Below are 24,469 nucleotides of genomic sequence, written 5' to 3' on the forward strand. Positions count from 1 at the left end.
GGAAGCTGCTGTCTAAGGAGCCTTGTAGATAATGCACACAGCTGCTACTGAATGGAGTGCCAAGCAAGCGGTCCTTTAAAATGGCATAACTCTCTCACAAGAGCAATATTTCCAGCACACAAACCCTACTAAGGTACAGCAAAGTTTTCAACGCACCACAGATAAATGTGTGCTAAAATAGTCCCAATGCATTTACACCTTACTTACTTCAGTGATCTAAAGAAAACTGTTTCAATTAGTAGGCCATTCCTTCAAGAGACTACGATGAGAAACCTGCAAGCAATTCTGGGTTTAAGATGTAGTTAATCTAGTTTTAGCCACATGTACAAACACATTCATTTTACCAGTGAAACAAAGTCAACGTGCCATTTTGTGTATTTTGACAGTGTGACACTGACAATGTTCAGTTTCTACCCTCCTGTTGTTAAAATACTGAATGGACTCAAACTCTTAACATTCGCCTGTACCTGTGTTTTTGTTTTTGCTGCTGTTTGCCTATTATTTAAATATCTATGCTACTTAACTCTGTGTTCTGCCTGTATTGCTCGTAAGACAAAGCTTTTCACTGTGCCTCGGTACACGTGACAATAAATTCAATTCAATCTTAAAACATTTACAAACCAAACTACGAGCATGTCAGCCAACAACAAATGATTGATTAGAAGCACCACATACGCACATGCAAACAAAGACTCACACAAAACAAAGACAAACGGGACATAGCTTTAAATTTAGGGGTGATAGATTTAGGATAGATATCAAGGGTAGTTTCTTTACTCAGAGAGTAGTAGGGGCGTGGAACAGCCTGACTGCAACAGTAGTGGACTCGCTGATGTTAAGGCCCTTTAAATCAGCATCGGACATTAATATGGATAATAATGGAACGGTGTAGGTTAGATGGACATCAGGTTAATTTCATAGGTCGGCACAACATCGAGGGCCAAAGGGCCTGTACTGTGCTGTAACGTTCTATGCTCTATTATTTGAGGAGGGGGGAATAAAAAACATAGTTTGCATCATCAGTTCAATATCACAAAGCAGATGAGTTAGTTCTATAATCCTTTTCCTTTCTTCAATGATGTTTTAATGCTTCTGCACACCATTGACCAGTCTGTGGTTTACTTGTTGTTTGGTTGGACCTGGGGTTTTTCTTTTCCTATGAGCTTAATATTCCTTATTTTAGGAAGTCAATGTTGTCCTTCCCTGCTGTTTTGACACAAAGTTGGAGAAGTGAATTTTTCAGAGCAAGGAAACAGAGAGAGAGATGTTGATGCTGCTAAGCTTACTGGGACTTGTCAGTTTTTCTTCACCTTCATAAAATCAGCATTAAACTGCAACCTGTCCAAAGGCTATGCTATGCTGAGCTCTCCTGAACTCACAACAACTATGGTCTATGAAAAGCCTATCAAAGACTTACTGAGCAAAATTCCTATGAACACACATAGGTGGCCCCAGATTATCTGGGCAAAGTATTGCCAAAAACAACATTGTTTCATATACATAGGTTAGCTTCACCTGTTTTTCCAAAGCTGCAACTAACTTAGTGTACCTTTAAAGCATATATTTTTCTCATTTTCAATCCATAGTCCATAAAAAAGATACGGTCTCTTACAGAAGTATAGCTTCCGTATTTTTTGTTACTTAAATAATTCTTAGTTATTGGAGGAGTGCACCACCTTACTTGATTACAATCAATAAAATCGGATATTATTTATAATTCAGTGTCCCAGTCTTACCTATGATGCATCTCTGCAAAGCCTGAAGCACTTGAACTCATTGAAAGTGTTAAATTAACCCCTTCAGACAATCAGATGGATTTAACCAAAGTGAAATTACCTAAATTACATAGCCTGCATTTGAAACTTACATTTTTCCTTATCATTCACTACCTCCAATTTCTTATGTTTTTAAAAAAAGCGACATCCAGCATTTTGTACATTAAAAAATTTGGATTCCACTTTACATAAAACTCAAACTAAGAAATTCTCACAAGTAGAACAGAAATTCAATCCAAAACACAACACTTAGTAGAATTCTATATTGCAAGTCAATGCTGAAATTGAGCATTAAAACAATGAAAACTTCAACACAATCCTGACTACAATCTTCTCAATCCAAAGACTTTAATTTAGATAATCGTGTATTTCAATTTGAGCACTAATCGCTCTGGTTTTCTGTGTATTCTGTTATGCTTAATCAAATTATTGGATAATTCAATTGTAAAATGAAATATAAGCATCAAGATTAGAGGGTATAGTGTGAAGTACTCAGATCTGGACAACATGGTTTCAGAATTCCATATCGTCCTGGGAGGTTCTTTCCTCACCATTTAGGATGGAATAATGAGAAAGCCAGGCAAAGTTTGCTCGAATTCTTACCACAAAATTAAGAATTTTTGGCTTCGGTACTAAACTACTATTTCCTCTTTAGTGTCTTCGCTCCCTCGTGGAGGTCCAATTTTACAAATGCAGTCAATATTTTAGCGCCTGTCCCTTTAGTCGCATGAACCATGACTTTATGTTACCGTGATTGTGAGAAGTACTACAGACAAACAAAATACTGCCGACACTTTGGATTTGCAAGTGTAGTATTTTCAGAAAGTCAGGAGATAGCTTCTGTCGATGAACAGATTAGGGTTTAAATCTGGGACTTTGAGTTCCATGGTTTGTAAGCACACTAATATTCAGTTAACCGACAGACATACAACAGCCTCCATTTATTAGCTATGAATATGACTCTTTTCCACCACTCAATCTTTTATTATCCCTTTGACAACATAACCACTGCACAGTAGTCTCATGTGTGAATACCACAAACCCAATTATCCAAAACCATATTGGGCACTCCGGTTACTGTTCAATCAAAATTATAAATACGGTTTATGCTTAACTTTTATCTAAAATAAAACATAATACAATTCTACTTTTGATGACAAGTTTGACTAACAGGGGTTAGCATCTAGCACAGAAATATTTTTCATTAGAAAAAAAGAATTTAACAATGAGATAGCAACAGTGAGTTGCGTGTATGTCTGGCAAATCGTTTTTTTTTGTATTTTTCAAGCTGAATAAATCTTTTGACTTACAACTATTCACTGGGACTCCTCATCCATGTGATGAGAGCTCGCTAGATTTGCTGAGAACATGACATTTTCTGTAAAGGGTTCCTTGTAAGGTGATTACTGTTTGGATTATACTAATGCCCCATTCACATTGCATTTACTTTATCTTGCTAAAATGCCCAGAAAATAGGATGCCAGATTTAATTTGATTTTCTGCTTAGAAGTAAAAAACGCTCTCACACCGACCCAACACACGGGGGAATTTCTACCTTAGAGACAGGCAGAATCTCACACTTGTGAATTGGCCATTTTCAAAAGGGATGAATAGCGATCCTTGTGTACAATCAGTAAAGTTGCTATAGTCCTTGGGGACCACGGAGTGGCTCTCTCATTAGACCAAGACAGTTGGTTTGCGATGCAGAGTGACAACAGCGTGACTTCCATATGTGCTGACGCCACCATGAAGGTCCAGCCTTCTCATTCCTGCCGGAAGCCTGACAACACTCAGGTTAAACTCACACCAGTCATCTATCTCTAACCAGAGAGCAGCCCTATAGTCCTCCAGGACTTTGAAGTCTTTACACTTACAATGAGCAATGTTCTCCACCACCCCCTAGGTGACGAGTTACCCCCATTAGTACAGGTGTCCAAACATTTTACTGAGGTTTAGTTAACCATTATCACAGAATCCTGAGTCTTCCAGGTAAAGTGAAAGATGTAAAGAAACAAGAAAAAGGAACATGCAGTTCAATGTGTTTAAAATGGATGACAGGGTATTTATAGAATTAAGTCACAGGAAACAGGATTATCAACTATCAGGAATCATCTGATATCGTTACAGGCCAACAAAGAAATTTAACAAATACCATGATATTACAAGGATAAAGGCTGACAGCATCAGAAAGAGTTTTAGTTATTTTATAAAGTGATACGTGGAGAAGATCCATTCATCACAACACAGTGCTTTCCAGATTTGATAAAAAGGTCACCGATCTGAATTGTTGGCTAAGGTCTTCCAATTTTTATTTGCAAATGTGATGGCAGGTGCCCATCACCACAAGCTGAAAAGCCCACCAGTCCTGCACTGCAATAATCAAGCACTTATAATGGGTCATCCAGTGGGTTTTTCAATGCATCACACCCTGGGACAGTGATGTCCCACAGCCCCACTGTATCCAACAGCACTGCCCCAGAGGTGCTGATAGCTCAACATTGCCAAGGTGTAGGAGCAGCAGGCAAGGTGACATTACTGAGTGCAGGCTACAGGCACAGGGGTTGGAAACAAGGGCAGAGATGCGTTCACACACAAACACACAAATGGTTGCCACTGCTCACTGTTGTCACGAAACTGGGTACACAGTTCATAGAATCTCACAGTTTGGAAGCAAGCCATTTGGCCCATCGAGTCCACCAATCCTCTAAAGAGTGATCCACTGTATCCCTATAATTCTGCATTTCCCATGACTAATCCACCTCGCCCGCACATCCCTGGACACTATGAGCAATTCAGCATGGCCAATCCATCCACCCTGCATAGCTTTGGACTGTGGGAGGAACAGTAGCATCCAGACGAAACCCATGCAGACACAGGGAGAACATGCAAACTCCAGAAAAAAAAGGTCACCAGAGGGTGGAATCAAATTAGTGTCCCTGGCACTGTGAGGCAGCACTGCTGACCACTGAGCCACCGTGCCACCCCGAATTGTGACAGTGACTGAGAGAGACCCTTATGTGGTAATTAAGTGACCTCTTAAAATCTCAACTAGTAGTACGCCAGGAAGGTGCAGTTTGGGCCTTCTCGGCCAGAGGTTAATTCCTACGTTGTCAGGAAAACAGTGGATTCTTCCTGACATGATTCTACCATAATCCTTCCATTCTGCAACCTTCTCTGCTCCTTCACATGAGCAGGGAACTCAATTTCTTTCTTCACAGATGCTACTTGATGTGTTGAATGTTTCTACTATGTCATTTGCATCTCTACAAGGAAGTTACTTGGCACAGCCATCTGCACAATACATGTGAAACATTTAAGTTACCATTCTCAAATAGAAAACGGCCTGGTTCTGCCCAGCGTGTCTTTTCAATAGATTTGCAGGGTAATTCATGAGTCACCACTATCTCAGTACAATGCTTACCTTTCATGACTCAATGTCATATGAATTGGCATTGGCACCACCAGTTCCATTTCCTCCTGCTCACCCGGGCAACCCTGCAGATAGATCAATTGAAGCTCTTCTGAACCCTTGTAGATCACATCCTTCCAGTTCCTGGCTTTAAAATCATAAGGAACTGGTTAGCTTGAACACAATGACAGGAATCACCTGTTTCTCAGAGTAGAATCTTTGAACAAAGAGAAATATGAAAAGAATAATTTTCTACATTCCGCATGCGAAAATCAGCCTACAAATCAAATGTTCACTTACATTTTGGAAATAAAGTCCAACTGTTAAAAATGAAATCACGCTTATTTTACTACTTGCAACATTTTCCTCTCAAAAGTCTGCCACTACAACATGTCCAAACAAGAACATCAGTTTAGTGCAAAGTATGAATAGTTTTGCTCAACTCAAAGATTAAAGGGAAAATAATGTTGGGCAGGAGAGGATTCAAGGAGAACGTGAGGACCGTAGATGCTGGAGATCAGAGCTGAAAACGTGCTGCTGGAAAAGCGCAGTAGGTCAGGCAGCATCAAAGGAACAGGAGAATCGACGTTTCGGGCATCGGCCCTTCTTCAGGACTGACGCCCGAAATGTCGATTCTCCTGTTCCTTGGATGCTGCCTGACCTGCTGCGCTTTTCCAGCAACACATTTTCAGGAGAGGATTCAAACCCAAACTGTCAGAGAGAAATATTACAAAATTCAGATTTTAAAAATCAAATACCAGAAGAAACTCAGTGCTCTGTTAAAATGCTACACATGCAAAGTTTAGTTAAAGAAGGTTGTGCTTGACAGAAGTTTTTATTAGGTGTGTAACTACGACAGGAGATAAGGTGGTGGCAGTGGTGGTGGTGGGGGGGGGGAGGCAGTGTATCTGAATTTTCAGAAAGCATTTGTAATACACACACAGGACATTGTGACACAAAATTAGGGCTCATGAAATTAGTGAAACATTTCATGAGAATTGGTTAGTGGATAAAAACAGGGAATAAGAATAAACAGGAATTTTTGGCACTAAACTAAAACAAACAATTGAAGATGTTGGCGATTTGGAGCAAACACTGAGAATGCTGCAGAAAATAAGCATTTCGGGTAGCATCTGAGGAGAGCAAAAAACAGAGTTAACATTTTGAGTCCAGTGACCCTTCATCAGAACTGAAAGCAGCTGATGGCTTAGGGTGGGGGAGTAAGTCGAATATATGGAGACGGTGCTGAGAAAGATAGAGATAGAGAGAAAGAAAAAAAAGAAAAGGATTGTTGGTGATAAACCAAGAGGGAAATAAATGCTGCATAGGCGCTCATGAGAAGTGTGAATAGGAGAAAATGGGTCGGCTGTGCTGTGAGTAACCCATACAGAACAGGAGCATGCAGTTTGGGGAAGGATAACGGATATGGAGGAGAGTATTCATGCTGCGAGTTCTGAAAGCTGAAAGATACCTCAGCAGAAGATAAGGTGTTGTTCCTCCAGTTTGCATTGAGCTTCAAGGAAGCACCTCAGCAGGCCTTACACAGAAATGTTGGCATGGGAACACAGTGGTGCATTGAAGTGGCAGGCAGCTGGAAGCTTGGGGTCATTTTTATGGACTAAGTGGTCACCCAGTCTGTGTTTCATCTCCTCATTGCAGATTGCAGGTCATTTTTGGGATTGATGGGTGTAATTTATTGAGCGCCATAAGGACGAATGCTGGACATGAACTATTTACAATTTATAAGACTCCTGATGAAGGGCTTTTGCCCGAAACGTCGATTTCGCTGCTCGTTGGATGCTGCCTGAACTGCTGTGCTCTTCCAGCACCATTAATCCAGTATCTACAATTTATAGCCAAGATTTAGGTCAGGCCTCAGACTGTAATAGATCTTAGTTTTAGAGTCATAGAGATGTACAGCATGGAAACAGACCCTTCGGTCCAACCCGTCCATGACAATCAGATATCCCAACCCAATCTAGTCCCACCTGCCAGCACCTGGCTCATATCCCTCCAAACCCTTCCTATTCATATACCCATCCAAACGCCTTTTAAATATTGCAATTGTACAAGCCTCCACCACATCCTCTGGCAGCTCATTCCATACACGTACCAGCCTCTGTGTGAAAATGTTGCCCATTAGGTGTCTTTTATATCTTTCCCCTCTCACCCTAAACCTATGCCCTCGAGTTCTGGACTCCCCAACCCCAGGGAAGACTTTGCCTATTTACCCTATCCATGCCCCTCATAATTTTGTAAACCTCTATAAGGTCACCCCTCAGCTTCCGACACTCCAGGGAAAACAGCCCCAGCCTGTTCATTCTCTCCCTATAGCTCAACTCCTCCAACTCTGGCAACATCCTTGTAAATCTTTTCTGAACCCTTTAAGTTTCACAACATCTTTCCAATAGGAAGGAGACCAGAACTGCACGCAATATTCCAACAGTGGCCTAACCGCAAAATGACCTCCCAACTCCTGTACTCAATGCTCTGACCAATAAAAAAAAAGCATACCAAACGCATTCTTCACTATCCTATCTACCTGCGACTCCACTTTCAAGGAGCTATGAACCTGCATTCCAAGGCCTCTTTGTTCAGCAACACTCCCTAGGACCTTACCATTAAGTGTATGAGTCCTGCTAAGATTTGCTTTCCCAAAATGCAGCACCTCGCATTTATCTGAATTGAACTCCATCTGCCATTTTTCGGTCCATTGGCCCATCTGATCAAGATCCTGTTGTAACCTGAGGTAACCCGCTTCATTGTCCACTACACCTCCAATTTTGGCAACATCTGCAAACTTACTAACTATACCTCTTATGCTCACATCCAAATCATTTATGTAAATGACACAAAGTAGAGAACCCAGCACCAATCCTTCTGGCACACCACTGGTCACAGGCCTCCAGTCTGAAAAACAACCCTCCACCACCACCCTCTGTCTTCTACCTTTGAGCCAGTTCTGTATCCAAATGGCTAATTCTCCCTTTATTCCGTGAGACCTAACCTTGCTAACCAAGGTTCCCCATGGGGAACCTTGTCGAACATCTTACTGAAGGCTATATAGATCACATCTGCTGCTCAGCCCTCATCAATCTTCTTTGTTACTTCTTCAAAAAAACTCAATCAAGTTTGTGAGACATGATTTCCCATGCACAAAGCCATGTTGACTATCCCTAATCAGTCCTTATCTTTCCAAATACATGTACATCCTGTCCCTTAGGATTCCCTCCAACAACTTGCCCACCACTGACATCAGGATCACTGATCTATAGTTCCCTGGCTTCTCCTTACTGCCCTTCTTAAAGAGTGGCACCACATTAGCCAACTCCACTCTTCTGGCACCTCACCTGTGACTATTGATGATACAAATATCTCAGCAAGAGGCCCAGCAATCACTTCCCTAGCTTCCTACAAAGTTCTAGGGTACACCTGATCAGGTCCTGGGGATTTATTTATCTTTATGCATTTCAAGACATCCAGCACTTCCTCCTCTGTAATATGGACATTTTGCAAGGTGTCACCATCTATTTCACTACTTTCTATATCCTCTTCCACAGTAAATAGTGATGCAAAATACTCGTTTAGTATCTCTCCCATTTTCTGCAGCTCCACACTTCTGATGATACAAATCTCAGGTGAACGTTATTAAGAGAATGTAAAAGGGATGATAGCAGTTGATCAAGTACAAAGATGTGGGAAAGTATGCAATTATCCACCTTGATAGGAAAAATGAAAAAGAAATTGACAAAAATTGAGAAAAATTGGTCATTGTTGGGATTCAGAGGGCTGTGGGCAATCTTATAGACAAATCATTAATGCTTAGCATACACTTACAGCAAAACAATAGGAAAGGCAGATTATAGGTTAGCTCCTATTACGGAGGATTAGAGTATTAAAATAAGTGGTCTTGGTGCAATTACATAAGACTTTGGTGAGACCACAATGGAACTATAATGTGAAGTTTTAATCTTCTTACCCAGCAAAAGATTCACTTTCTTAATACAAAATGCAACAAAGATTCTATAGTTTGATTGCTGGGATGAAAACGTTGACCAAGATCCACCCTGTCTAGGAAATACATCACAGTTCCTTTGCTGTCGCTGGGTGAAAATCCTGGAATTGCCTTCCTTAGGGCACTGGGGTTCAACTTACAGCATGTGGGCTGCAGTAGCTCATCACCAACTTCTCAAGGGAAGCTAGAGAACAGCAAATAAATGCTGGCTCAGCTGGCAATGCCCATGCAGCACAAGTGAATAAAAACGATTTATTTACTGTCACCTGTATTTTGTTATAAAATAGAAGAGGGTGTAGAGGTCTGAGGAGGGTGACAGAGAAAGAGATCGGTGAAGGGGTTCTGGAGGAACTTAGGGAGATAGGAATGGGTATATTGGCTGGAGGAAGATATAAAGATGGGGACAGGTATAGGGGTCTATATTCTCTGGAGTGCATTGGAACAATAAGTTTTTTTTTTCAAATGGAAAAGTCTTTGAGAGTTTCTCAGGATCAGTGCTATGAGGCTCCTTACCCCAGGTGGAGAGGCTAGAACTAGGATCGTAGTCTCAGGAGAAGGGGGCCACACATCTCAGACTTAAGTAAAAATATTTTCATGCGATATCGCAGCATTCGAATTGTCCACTCCTCAGGATTATGTCAATGAATAGATATTTGGTCACGCAAGGCAATCAAGGGATACAAGAACGTGGAGTTGATATAGAAGTTCAGCAATAAATGGTATTAGAACATAGAAAACATACAGTGCAGTACAGGCCCTTTGGCCCTCGATGTTGCGCCGATCCAAGCCCACCTAAACTACACTAGCCCACTATCCTCCATATGCCTATCCAATGCCCATTTAAGTGCCCATAAAGAGGGAGAGTCCACCACTGCTATTGGCAGGGCATTCCACGAACTCACGACTCGCCGAGTAAAGAATTGATCAGGTATTGATCCTGGTGAAGATTTATGTGGCCTTATGGCATATCCCTGTTCCTATCATTACTCTCCTTATACTAACTGGTCATATAATCAAGTTGCTCAGAACAACAGGGTTACTCCCTGCTAAATCAAAGTATTCAAGTAGGAACAGGAGTTGGCTATTCAGCCCCTGGTATCCTTCCCCAACTCAATTAAACCACAGCTTGTACATTAGTTACATTTACCCTAATTAGCTCCATATTCTATGATATCCACACCCATTAAAACCCATTAATTTCAGTCTTATAAGTTTCACCTTGCCCATCTTACATAGCATACTAGGGGAAGAGACTCCAGACTTCATACTTCTCTGTGTAATGAAGTGCTTTCACACCTGCCTGCCTCTCATTTTAAGATCATTCTGTTTTCAAATCCGCTCCCTGCACTCCACCAAAGGACCAGTTTTCCTGTATCCACCTACCAAATCTTTTTAACATTTTAAACATCCCGCTTACATCAGCTCCAACCCACCCAAACAATCTGCTAAGGTAGAAAGCACGCAAACCAGGTTTAAAACAGCCTGTCCTTATAATCTATGCATCCAATCACTGTGAATCTGCACTATAACCTCACCAAAGGTCAATATATCCTGAAATGAGTAATGCCTGAAATGTGAATGCTGTTTCTAGATAGGGTCTATATAAGTAGTAGGATTTGCTCTTTAGGAGGCAATTCTTCCCTCCCAGGAGGTGGTCAGAGAAACATCACAAAGAGCAAATAGTTTAGTTTGCTCCCTTATGACGTCCTTATCAATTCAGTGCTGGACAAGAATATCCACTGGGGACATTCTTGATTTGCCAGCAATTAAGGCCCTAAGTGATTAATTGATTTCCACATGAGGATCTCAAGTCATCACCACTCCCAACAGCAGACAAGAGCAGTAGCTATTTTCCTAACTGGAGACTAGGCCAGTTCGATGGGTGCGACCTTCATTTGCACCAATCTGGGGACAATCAGAGGTGAGGACAGAGTGCAAGGAGGTGGCCTCTGAAAGCCACTTTCCTGCCCTTGCGTCCGAAACCCTCACCATAAGATGCGGAAGTAAACGTTCTCATTCTCTCTGCTGGATTTTCCTAAAGACTAGGGATCAACTGACTGACTCTAAGACGCACAGCTGGCAGCCTACGATTCATCTGCAGCTTATGGCAAGACAGAACTCCCCTGTTAAGGTGTGCGATTCACCAAGAAAGTGAGCACTGCAGATGTTGGAGAGCAGTCGAAAAGTGTGGCACTGGAAAAGTACAGCCGGTCAGCATCAGAGGAGCAGGAGAATCAACTTTTCAAGCATAAACTCTTCATCGGGAATGAGGGGGTGGTGGGGATGGGGGTAAGGTAGCTTAGAATACGATAGGTAGATGAAGTTGGGGTGAAGGTGATTGGTCAGAGAGAAGGGTGGAGCAGATAGGTGGGACGGAAGATGGTTTTATCTGGGATAAAGTGGAAGGAGGGGAAATGAGTCGACTGGAGATCACTCTGGTGAGATTACTCAATGGGGTGCAGCAGTGAGTTAGTTGTAATTGTATACGCCTGCCCCTGCCCTTAAGACTAAAAATTAGAAGATAGCAGCTATGGATTTTATGCACTTATCTGATACTTTACTTTGTTTTGTTGTAAATAATTGTAAATGCACTATCATTGTTTTAAAATTCCTACTTTCAATATTTAAATTAATTGATAATGATTGGCCTAACAAGGGACTGCTTCGATGCTCCTCATCACAGCACTTTCTTTCTCGAACATCATTACATACAGACACAGCAAGTAATGCTAAATTTAAACATAGAAAATTTATAAGTAATTGAGAAACTAAGAATGTGAGCATTATCACATGTTGGGTCTTTTATTTTAGCATGCTATATAATTCCACACAAAAATTGTTCCCTTGCTGTGCTAAAGCAGATTTTTTTTTTCACTTCAACATTACAGTCAAATATTGTTCATGAAGGTCAGATTGTTTAGAAAATTTCAGCAGTCTGCAAAGAACATTGAAGACCTAGCAAATTCTACAGCACAATCAGAAGGATTACAGTGTCATGAAGATTACATCAAACACAAGAAATCATAAAATAACATTTTAGCAGCCAAATTATCACTCAGAATGCAGAATGTTAAATGCTTTCTGCAACAGTAGAGATGAATGCTACATAACTGTAATCTCTGGAACCTTGTCTTTCAATCTAAAGCGATGTTAAGAAACAGCATGACGAAGTAGTTAGAAACAATCAGCATTAAAATCAATCATTTTCAAATAGCTATTTGCTCATTTTTCCTGAATTGTCATACTAGTACCAGGAAGCTGCAGGCAACAGGTGACAAACACAATGTTAAAATGCCAACATGTAGTTATGTGGCAATGATCAGAACATATTAGAATAAAGTTGCATCTCCCTGTGGGTGCAATTTCTCCCTCGACCCAAATAGGGAAAGCAAAGGCATGACAGCTGCTGTACACGTTTCCAAAGGCACAGAGATGGAAGGTTATGAGAACAAACACTTGTTGAGTGCTTCTGCAAAAGATCACCACAACATACATGCAGGTGAGGATGCCCACCGGTTCTTCTTAATTGATTCATCCAAAGCAATTCCTCCATTTACTTGCTATTGAAATAATTCCAGAGAGTTCATCACTCTGCCCAGACATCCATTCCAAGCACAGATTACGTTTCTTTCCTGATATCAGTTCCTAAAATTTGAATCCTTGATTTACTCCCTCTGCTTACTTTGAAATAGTATTCCAATTGAATAGTGTTATATATCTCCATAAAATGTGCTTTCAAATAACTCCTTTGCAGGCTGAAGAGTCCTTCCTAATTGAAAAGAAAATAACTTACATATTCATAATGCTCTGATAAAGAGTCATTTAGACTAGAAATGCTAGCTTGCTCTCTCTCCATGGATGCTATCTGACCTGCTGTGACCTCCACCATCTGTGTTTTCAGTACATGTTCATAATGTCTGACTCAGTAGTTAGCACTGCTGCCTCACAGCACCAGGGTCCCAGGTTCGATTCCAGCCTCGGGCGACTGTCTGTGTGGAGTTTGCACATTCTTCCAGTGTTGCGTGGATTTCCTCCCACAAGCCATAGGTGTGCAGGTTAGGTGAATTTGTCATGCAAAATTGCCCATAGCATTAAGGTGCATTAGTCAGAGGGAAAAAGGTCTGGGTGGGTGACTCTTCAGAGAGTCGGTGTGGACTGGTTGGGCCGAAGGGCTTGTTTCCACACTATAGGGTATCTAATCTAATCATATCCAAAAAGCATTTTACAGCCAATCAATTGCTTCTGAAGTGTAGGAACTGTAGTGATATAGGAATTGTGCAATGCAATTTACAAACATTATGTTCCCTAAGACAACAATTCAAGAACGAACTTGGTAATTTGTTTTAGCGGTGCTGGCTGAGGGACAAATATTAGTCAAGACACCATGAGTACTTCCTGCTTCTCTTTGAATAGCGTCTTAGGATCTTTTACTTTCACCTGAGGGTGACAATGGGGTCCCAGTTTATCATTGTAAGCACCGACAAGGCAGGACTTCTCAGCGGCATATACAATTACAATCGGGGAAAGTTTGTAAAAGCCCTGTAGCTGTTCTCTACACTCCTTTGCTCTAAAGTCTCCGCAGAACTGAGAAATTATATTCAGGTCGAGATCTGACAACAGTACCACATGACTTCCTCTCACTTGTCCTCTATTAGGTAGTTCAGCATTTTACCGAGGATAATTTACATTGCTTGGAGATATTGTGTGTTGGGTTTACCAGGGCTAATCATTTCAGCAATTTTTGAGCATGGAATTTGAGAAGGTGGTTACGCATTTTGTGTGCACATGTTAATGCACTGATGTGGTTCAGTGCAACTGGCTCCAAACGAGCAAAGTTCGATGTACAAGGACATTCCTGTACAATGGGTCTTTTGTACAGAGCGGTATTTGTGTTTCAATTCAGCGGTTTGTATATGTAAAACTCAGCAAACAGGTCATATCTGATTTTAGTGAGTTAAATGCTACAGTTCTGATGACCAACATACTCCCAAGAATACTGCTGCACGCTGTATATTTAACCCATATTAACAATACTGAGTTATCAAAACAAAAGTTTCATGCAGTCCCTTGACACACAACTCTGTTAGCCATGAGGTATTCCTAATCCCAACACCACAGGCTGAGTTTCTGGAGTTGCAAACTCAGACATGGTATCAGTGGAGTTTGAATTGAGTTTCACCATGGTCAGGTTTTCTTTTTGTCCGCCATGTGGTTCTCTGACACCTGATTTCTGGAATAAACACAGCCTGTAAAAAGGGGAGTCTGTCCTTTCGCTTTCTGCAGACAAATCAGTACTTTTCAACCTCCATGGTCGCCACCACTACCACCCCCTTCTCCCACAAAATTCATCAACTACTCTTTACTCCCTCACCCTGACCACATTTTCATTCTGGGTTAACATCAAATCCAAAGCAATAAAATGGGGTCACGTTGGGAAAACATTTGGGGAGCACCACTTTACACTGGTTATTGCTTACATCGTTAACATAATTATAAAATATGCTGTTTCTTTGCTCAACCTCATCTACTTGACACCAGAGATTTAATTGGAATACGACTAAATGGACAAGTACATCAGAGGTTCCATTAAATTTCATTCAGCCACACTCAGCAGGGTATTCATGGGACTCAGTATCCCCAGTATCAAAACAGATTGGGTGTGGGTTGGGTCACATGAGAAGAGAAATCAGTATTACTCCAGCCACATCACTCTTTTCAAGTCCTGGTCTCCTCAAAGGATTTTCTTGAAGCCTATCTGTTTTTGGTCATCCTTCCCTTTTATGTCAGTTTCCATTTATCAATGATTATGCCTTAGTAAGTGTTTTGTTTTTTTGACCCTTGGTTAAAAGTTTTAAAACATTTCACATTGCGTGAAGTTGATGTGATGCATCTTCCACATACTCAGAAGGTCACATTATAATGATAGCTGCAACAACCAGTACTCCACCAAGGGACAGACTGATTAATGTGAAAACCTGACATTAAAACATTACTGAATTATTGTGAAGATCGGGAAAACATATTAGGGATTGAGAATTTGCAATCAATGTCAATTTAATAGATTGTACAATTTTAAGTGCTGCCCTAAATAACCAATGCTCTCTCCCTGTCACTGGCCATTTCAAATTCATGATTCCAGCTGACCATTTAGTCTTGAGCTTTCTGAACTTTCAATACATTTTAAAAAGAGAAGTAAATGTCTAATTAAGAGACATGCAAGGATAATAAAAAGAAAAATTAAACGGCATTGCTCACTTTAGCAATTCCTTGCATTGGTTTATAATTCATACTTTTCACAACTTGTACTTGTGTAGTAGCTTTAAATATAGGGTAAAACATAACTTTTTTTTCCAATGAAGCTGAATACAAGCTCAAGGAATGTTGCCTTATCTTTCCATTTACAACCCTCTAGTCTTAATAGTGGTTAAAAAAAAGCTTCAAGCCTTAACAATGAACACCACTTTCTCTTTAGCAGTTCATATTCAAATCTAAATGGATACAGAAGGAGAGATGACAGGCTGGATTTGGGTGGGAACTTCAACTGGAATACAATGCTAGTCCAGCCCCCTTGTTGTCAGCCTGCTTTTCTCCAAATTGCCAGTTTTTCACATTTTCAGTCAACATTCTTTCTAAACTACTTGGCTATGCCTGGTGAATGGTGACAGCATGCCAATCGTTGCATTGACCTCTGGGATTCCAGAAGTCACTGCTGTGCTTGGAGACCCACGTAGCATGTAAGAAAATTAGTGGGAAAGCTGCTTTCAATATGATGCGTCTTCTGCACCATAAACAGCTCTGGTTTCTTTTGTTATGCCATTTATCATCTCATGCAAATATTATTTCTGTACTTTTTCATCTGCTGGTCAGTAATACGCACCACAGGTCATTCTATTCCCTTGTACGTAAGTATGCAACCTCCCTTCTTTGGTTTGGTCATTAGTGATTCTTCCAGTTGTGATCGAGGGCCCACATGGAAAACACTCACTATTCTCCCCACTGCTGCTGACTGGCCTGCTGCATATTTCCAATATTTCCTATTACCATTTAAGCTTTATAGTACTTTTGCTTGGATACATACCCTACATTCATTGATTCAGAAGTAACTGACACTGCTATTCAAACATATGAATCAGGAGCAGAAGTAGGCCAATCTACCTCAAGTCTGCTCTGCCATACTATAACGTCAGAGCTGGTCTGACTGTAATCTCAAATCTACATTCCTGCCTCCTCAATAACTTTTCTTCTCCTTGTTTAACAGAAATCTTTGCCCGAAATTTTGCTTCCACCACCTTTTCACGAAGAGTTCCAAAAATTCCAAAATATCAACATTTATCTTTTTAAAAATGGTTAACCTCTTATTTTGAAACCGTGATCCCAAATTCTAGATTCTCTCATAATGGGGAAACATCCTGTTCACATCCAAAATGCCCAATCACCTCAGGATTTGGCAAATCATCTCTTCCTCTTCTAAAGTCCAAGCATGTCCAACGTTCCCTAAGACAATCTGCCCATTCTGGAAATGTTTCTTTGAGGTGCCACCAAAGCACTCACACCCTTTCTTAAATCAGGTGACCAATACAGTACACAGTACTCCAAATGTGGTCTGCCCAGAGCCTTGTACATCCTCAGCTGTGTATGTCTGCTTCTGTTTTCATGCATTCTTGAAATGGCTCTCCTTTGTCGAACTTGCTTGTCACCTCCTCAAACAATTTTAACAGATTTGTCAGGCATGACCTCCCCTTCACTAAGTCATGCTGACTCAGCCCTATTTTACCATGCACTTCCAAGTACTCCACAAACTGTTCCTTCATAATGGACTCTAAAATCTTACCAACAACCAAGGTCAGGCTAACCAGCCTATAGTTTCCTGTTTTCTGCCTCTCTTCCTTCTTAAACCGGAGTGTTATATTAGTCACTTCCCAGTCCTCCAGTACAGTCCCTGACTCCAGTGATTCCAGAAAGATCACCAACACCTCTACAACCTCCTCAGCAATCTCCTTCATACCTCTAGCAGGTAGTCCATCCAGTCCTGGTGATTTATCCACACACAGATTTTTCAGCTTCCCCAGCAGCTTCTCCTTAGTAATAGCCACGACACTCACGTCTGCCCCCTGACTCTCTTGTAGTTCTGGTATGCTACTGGTGTCTTCCACTATGAAAATTGATGCAAAGTACCTATTCAGTTCCTCTGCCAATTCTTTGTTCCCATTACTACATCTCCAGCCTAATTTTCCAGCAACCCAATGTCCACTCCACTTTTGCCTCTGTCTTACCTTTTGAATATCAAAAAAAGCTCTTGTAATCTTTTATATTACTAACTAGCTTGCTCTCATATTTCAACTTCTCCTCCCCGCCCCCCGTCCCCCAGTTGCTTTTTTAGTTATCGTCTACTAGTTTTTAAAAAGGCTTTCCATTCCTCTGGCTTCCCACTAATTTCACCACATTGTATACTTTTTCTTTTGCATTTCTGCGGTCACTGACTTCCCTTGGCAGCCATGATTGGCTCATCCTCCCCCTAATATATTTCTTCTTCCTGGAAATAAATTTCTGCTGTGCCACCTGAATTACCTCCAGCAACTCCTGCCATTGATGTTCCACTACTTTCCCTGCTAGGTTTCCCTTCCAATCAACTCTGATCAGCTCCCCCCTCATGTCTTTGTACTTACCCTTACCTATGTAATACCATTACATTTGCTTCAAGAAAAGATGTGCTGGCATTGCAAGGGGTCCAGAGAGGTTTACAAGAATGATCCTGGGAATGAACAGCTTGTCATATGAGGTGCTTTGAGGATTCTGTGTCTCCATACTAGATGGAGTTTAGAAGGACAAGGGGGATCTGATTGAAACTTACAGGATACTGAGGGGCCTGCATAGAATGAACATGGAGAAGATGTTTTCACTTCTTGGAGAGGCTAGGACCTGATGGCACAGCCTCAGAGTGAAGGGGTGACACTCAAAGTAGATGAGGAGGAATTTCTTTTCAGCCAGAGGGTGGTGACTCTGTGAAACTCATTGCTGCAAAGTACTGTGGATGCCAAGTCATTGAATGTATTTAAGACAGAGATAGATATTGAGATTATTAAGGATATCAAGGATTACAAGGAGAGAAGGCAAGAGAATAGGGTGGAGAAACATATTGGTCATGATCGAATGGCGGAACAGACTCGATGGGCTAAAAGGCCGAATTCTGCTCCTGTATCTTTATAGTCAGTGCCCTGTATAATTGAAGCATTATGTCCTTACTTTTCAATTCACCTTGTAATAAGTGATAACATTCTGTTAGCTTTCTTCATTATTTTTGTGTACTAACATTTGTGACTAACACACAAGAACACCAAGGTCTTTCTGCATCTCAAAAGATCTGCAGTCTCTCACCATTTAGATAGTATGCTTCTTCATTATTCCTCCTGCCACAGGACAAACAGCTTCCCATTTTCCCACGTTGTACTCAATTTTACTACATCTTCACCCACTCACTTAACCTATCAGTATCTTTCTGTAACCTCCTTATGTCCCCTTCATCATTTACGTTTTTACCTATCTTTGTGTCATCAGCAATTCTGATGACCATATCTTCTGTCCCTTCATCAAAATCATTTATATAAATTGTAAACTCTTGAGCTGCCAGCACCAATCCCAATGACACACCACTTGTTACATCTTACTGACTATAAAAGACGAGTTTACTCCCTGCTTTCTGTTCATTAGCAAATCTTCGACCCCTGTCAATATGCTGCCACCTACATCATAAGCTTTTATTTTTTGCAATAACCTTTCATGTGGCAGCTGAGTATAGTACATCCATCAATTCCACTTTATCTACAACATGCGTTACTTCTTCAAAGAACTCAAATTGGTAAAAGACGATTTCTCTTTCACAAAGCAATATTGACTTTGCCCGATTGTCTCAAACTTATTCAAGTGTTACGTTATAACTTCTTTAGTAACAGCTTCTAACATTTTCCCTATGACAGATGTTAACTAAAAATGGCCTATAGTTTCTTGCTCTCCGTCTCCCTCCCTTTTTGAATAAAGGACTTGTATTCACCAACTTCCAATCTAATGGGACTGTCCTGGATTTAAGACAGTTTTAGGAAGTAAAAACTAATGCATCACTTATTTGACTAGACATTTCTTTTAAAATCATAAAGTTCAGACCATCAGGATTCAGGAGCTTATCGGCGCACAGCTCCAACCATTTACACAGTACCACTTTTCTGGTGATTATAGTTTTTCTCTGTTCCTCCCTTCTGAGATGTTACTATCTTCTATAGTGAAGACAAATGCAAAACATCTCTTCAGTTCAGTTGCCATTTCCTTATTGTCCATTATTAATTCTCTAATCTCACTTTCGATTAGATCAATGATCACTTTGTTCACTCTTTTCTTCATTAAGTATTTATAGAAACTCTTATCAATCTTTTTTACACTTCTATATACCTTCCTCGTGTACTCTAATGTTTCCCCTTGTAATTAATTGGATCTTTTTTTTCCTTTTTATTTAAAAATACCCCATCCAATCTTCTGAGCTGCCACCTCCCCTTACACAATCAAATGCTCTCACTTTTTTAGTTGAATATTGCAAAATTTCTAGTTAAACATAGATGATGGGTCCATCCTTTGGAATTTTTCTTACTCTTTGGAATTTATTTCTTCCATATATTCTGCAATATCCCCTGAACATCTGCCACTGCATCTCCATTGAGCTATCATTTAAATTAATTTAGCAATTCACCTTCATAATTCCTCTTTCTTAAATGTTTAAAAATTAGTCTCAGACCACTCCACTCTCCCTCAAACTAAATATAAAATGTATGACCACTGTTACCTATAAGCACTCTTCACTTTGTCCAGCGGAGATTCAATCGGATGATCTCTGGAATGACAGGCCTACCATACGATGAGTGGCTGAGGATCCTGAGTTTGTATTCATTAGAGTTTAGAAGGTTGAGGGGAGATCTAATAGAAACTTACAAGACAATGCATGGCTTAAAAAGGGTGGACCACTGGGAATTTGTTTTCATCAAGCGGTGATTTTGGGACTCGTGGGCACAGCCTTAGAATTAGAGGGGGTCAATTTAAAATGGAAATGAGGAGACATTTCTTCAGCCAATAAGTGGTGGGCCTGTGGAATTCACTGCCACGGACTGTAGTGGAGGCCGGGATGCTGAATGTCTTTGAAGCTGAGATTAATAAATTCTTAATCTCACAAGAAGTTAAGGAATACAGGGAGAGTGCAAGTAAGTGGCGCTGAAATGCCCATCAGCCATGATTGAATGACTGAGTGGACTTGATGGGCCGAATGGCCTTACTTCCACTCCTAAGTATTATGGTCTTATGTCTTATGAGATCTTTAATTAAACCCATGTCATTGCACAACACCAGATCTAGTACAGACTACTATCTGGTCAGCTCCACAATGTATTGTTCTAAGAAACTAACCTGAAAATATTCTATGGACTCCTCATAGGCTACTGTCACCCATCTGACTTTTGCAGTCAATATGTAGATTAAAATTTGCCGTGACTACCAGTATGCCTTTTCGACAAGCTCTCCTTATTTTTTTTTATGCTCCATACTGCCATGTACTTCCTGTTAGGGGAATCTATGTACCACCCTCAGAAATGACTTCTTGCTTTTATAATCTCTCACTACCACTCAAACTATTTCTACAGCTTGGTTTCCTGAACTTACATCATTCTTTGCTCTTGTGCTAACACCATCATGAACAAACAGAACCACTCATTCTACATTTCCTAGTTTTCTGTCGTTCCTAAATGTTCTGTACCCTTCAAGATTCAGATGCCAATCCAAGTCATCATGCAGTTATGTCTCCTTAGCAGCCACCAGAATGTACCTATTCATCTCTATTCGTACGCTCGCTGAAAGGTTTTGATTAGAATGCCATGTGCATGCAGGTACTTAGCCTTTACTTTTACCTTTAGTTTTATTTATTGGTTAACTCTTAAATTCATACTGTCTATCTCTTCCTTTCATAGTGCATTTATCATTTCCTGTACTAATACTTTATCCTTCAGCTATCGTTGCTATAACATTTTGATGCTTTGAAGTAGAATAAATCCTAATCACTTACCAGAAACTCACCAATTAATCAGCTGTTTCTCCTATAGCAAAGCAAGGTCCACAGGCTGGGGTTGTTTTCCCTGGAGCGTCGGAGGCTGAGGGGTGACCTTATAGAGGTTTACAAAATTATGAGGGGCATGGATAGGATAAATAGACAAAGTCTTTTCCCTGGGGTTGGGGAGTCCAGAACTAGAGGGCATAGGTTTAGGGCGAGAGGGGAAAGATATAAAAGAGACCTATGGGGCAACTTTTTCCTAAAAGTGTATGGAATGAGCTGCCAAAGGAAGTGGTGGAGGCTGGTAAAATTGTAACATTTAAGAGGCATTTGAATGGGTGTATAAATAAGAAGGGTTTGGAGGGACATGGGCCAAATGTTGGCTGGTGGGACTCGATTGACTTGGGATTCTGGTCGGCATGGACAGGGTGGACCAAAGGGTCTGGTTCCATGCTGTACATCTCTATGACTATGAGTGAAAACAACCAGTATTCCTGTGCTTGACTCTCTTAAGTATTTAGCTTCAGCTTCTATTACAAGTCACATTCAAGTGCTAAGACAAATTTTACATGCTCCCCAAAGCCTAGCTGTGTAAGTCATTGTGGACCCAGTCTCAGCTGTTTCTTAATTAAGCTGCATCTTCACTGGAACCCTTGAGAAAACCCGACTTAAGAATGACAACTACATAACGTAGACCGCATAGTTCAGCTTAATGGCAAATGAAAACTAAGTACAAATTTAGACTCTTTTGCCCAACAACTGCACATACTCTGTCATAGAGTTATAGAGATGTACAGCACGGAAACAGACCCTTCGGTCCAACCTGTCCATGCCGACCAGATATCCCAACCCAATCTAGTCCCACCTGCCAGCACCCAGCCCCTATCCCTCCAAACCCTTCCTATTCATATACCCATCCAAATGCCTCTTAAATGTTGCCATTGTACCAGCCTCCACCACATCCTCTGGCAGTTGATTCCATACACGTACCACCTTCTGCATGAAAAGGTTGCCTCTTAGGTCTCTTTTATATCTTTCCCCTCTCACCATAAACATATGCCCTCTAGTTCCCCAGGGAAAAGACTTTGTCTATTTATCCTATCCATGCCCCTCATAATTTTGTAAACCTCTAGAAGGTCACCCCTCAGCCTCCGACGCTCCAGGGAAAACAGCCCTAGCCTGTTCAGCCTCTCCCTGTAGCTCAGATCCTCCAACCCTGGCAACATCCTTGTAAATCTTTTCTGAACCCTTTCAAGTTTCACAACATCTTTCCGATAGGAAGGAGACCAGAATTGCACGCAATATTCCAACAGTGGCCTAACCAATGTCCTGTACAGCCGCAACATGACCTCCCAACTCCTGTACTCAATACGCTGACCAATAAAGGAAAGCATACCAAATGCCTTCTTCACTATCCTATCTACCTGCGACTCCACTTTCATGGATCTATGAACCTGCACTCCAAGGTCTCTTTGTTCAGCAACACTCCCTGGGACCTTACCATTAAGTGGATAAGTCCTGCTAAGATTTGCTTTCCAAGATGCAGCACCTCACATTTATCTGAATTAAACCATCTGCCACTTCTCAGCCCATTGGCCCATCTGGTCCAGATCCTGTTGTAATCTGAGGTAACCCTCTTCGCTGTCCACTACACCTCCAATTTTGGCAACATCTGCAAACTTACTAATTGTACCTCTTATGCTCGCATCCAAATCATTTACGTAAATGACAAAACGTAGAGGGCCCAGCACTGATCCTTGTGGCACTCCACTGGTCACAGGCCTCCAGTCTGAAAAACAACCCTCCACCACCATCCTGTGTCTTCTTCCTTTGAGCCAGTTCTGCATCCAAATGGCTAATTCTCCCTGTATTCCACGAGATCTAACCTTGCTAATCAGTTGCCCATGGGGAATCATATCGAACACCTTACTGAAGTCCATATAGATCACATCTACTGCTCTGCCCTCAATCCTCTTTGTTACTTCTTCAAAAAACTCAGTCAAGTTTGTGAGACATGATTTCCCACACACAAAGCCATGTTGACTATCCTGAATCAGGTAAAAACAATGACTGCAGATGCTGGAAACCAGATTCTGGATTAGTGGTGCTGGAAGAGCACAGCAGTTCAGGCAGCATCCAAGTAGCTTCGAAATCGACGTTTCGGGCAAAAGCCCTTCATCAGGAAAATCAGTCCTTGCCTTTCCAAATACATGTACATCCTGTCCCTCAGGATTCCTTCCAACAATTTGCCCACTACCGAGGTCAGGATCACCGGTCTATAGTTCCCTGGCTTGTCTTTACCACCCTTCTTAAACAGTGGCACCATGTTTGCCAACCTCCAGTCTTCCTGCACCTCACCTGTGACTATCGATGATACAAGTATCTCAGCAAGTGGCCCGCCAATCACTTCACTAGCTTCCCACAGAGTTCTCGGGTACACCTGATCAGGTCCTGGGGATTTATCCACTTCTAACTGTTTCAAGACATCCAGCACTTCCTCCTCTGTAATCTGGACATTTTGCAAGATGTCACCATCTATTTCCCTACAGTCTATATCTTCCATATCCTTTTCCTCAGTAAATACTGATGCAAAATATTCATTTAGTATCTCCTCCATTTTGCACTGAAATAAATGCAGTTTAATTTATTAGTCCTACCTTGCCCCTGCCTGCCCTGACTGTTTGATTCACTTCTGTTCTCAGTTGTACCCGTCTCAGATCAATATCTTTCCTCACTATCTCCCTGGGTCCCAACCCCCCACCTTACTAGTTTAAATCCTCCCAAGCAGCTCTCGCAAATTTCCCTGCCAGTATAATAGTCCCTTTCCAATTTAGGTGCAATCCGTCCTTCTTGTACATCTCACTTCTACCCCAAAAGAGATTCCAATGATCCAAAAAATGTGAATCCTTCTCCCATACACCAGCTCCTCAGCCATGCATTCATCTGCTCTATCCTCCTATTCCTGCCCTCACTAGCTCGTAGCACTGGGAGTAAGCCAGATATTACTCCCCTTGAGGACCTCCTTTTTAAATTTCTGCCTAACTCTCTGTAATCTCCTTTCAGAATCTCAACCTTTTCCCTTCCAATGTGGACAATGACCTCCTGCTGGCCCCTCTCCCCCGTGAGAACATTCTGCATCCTCTCTGAGACATCCTTGATCCTGGCACCAGGGAAACAACACACCATTCTGC

The 24,469-nt window shown here is 41.2% G+C and overlaps 1 protein-coding gene across 2 annotated transcripts in view; it reads right to left on the reverse strand.

Annotated features, from left to right (window-relative positions):
• The window catches only part of tsen15 (TSEN15 tRNA splicing endonuclease subunit), a 63,570-nt gene that overhangs the window by 31,537 nt on the left and 7,564 nt on the right, over positions 1 to 24,469 (reverse strand). For both annotated transcript variants that reach the window (XM_072573532.1, XM_072573533.1), the window contains exon 3: positions 5,197 to 5,332. In XM_072573532.1, the coding sequence (XP_072429633.1) occupies positions 5,197 to 5,332 (136 nt within the window). The remainder of the gene's footprint in view (positions 1 to 5,196; positions 5,333 to 24,469) is intronic.

Source organism: Chiloscyllium punctatum, chromosome 7 (genome assembly GCF_047496795.1).
Source record: "Chiloscyllium punctatum isolate Juve2018m chromosome 7, sChiPun1.3, whole genome shotgun sequence".
NCBI lineage: Eukaryota > Metazoa > Chordata > Chondrichthyes > Orectolobiformes > Hemiscylliidae > Chiloscyllium > Chiloscyllium punctatum.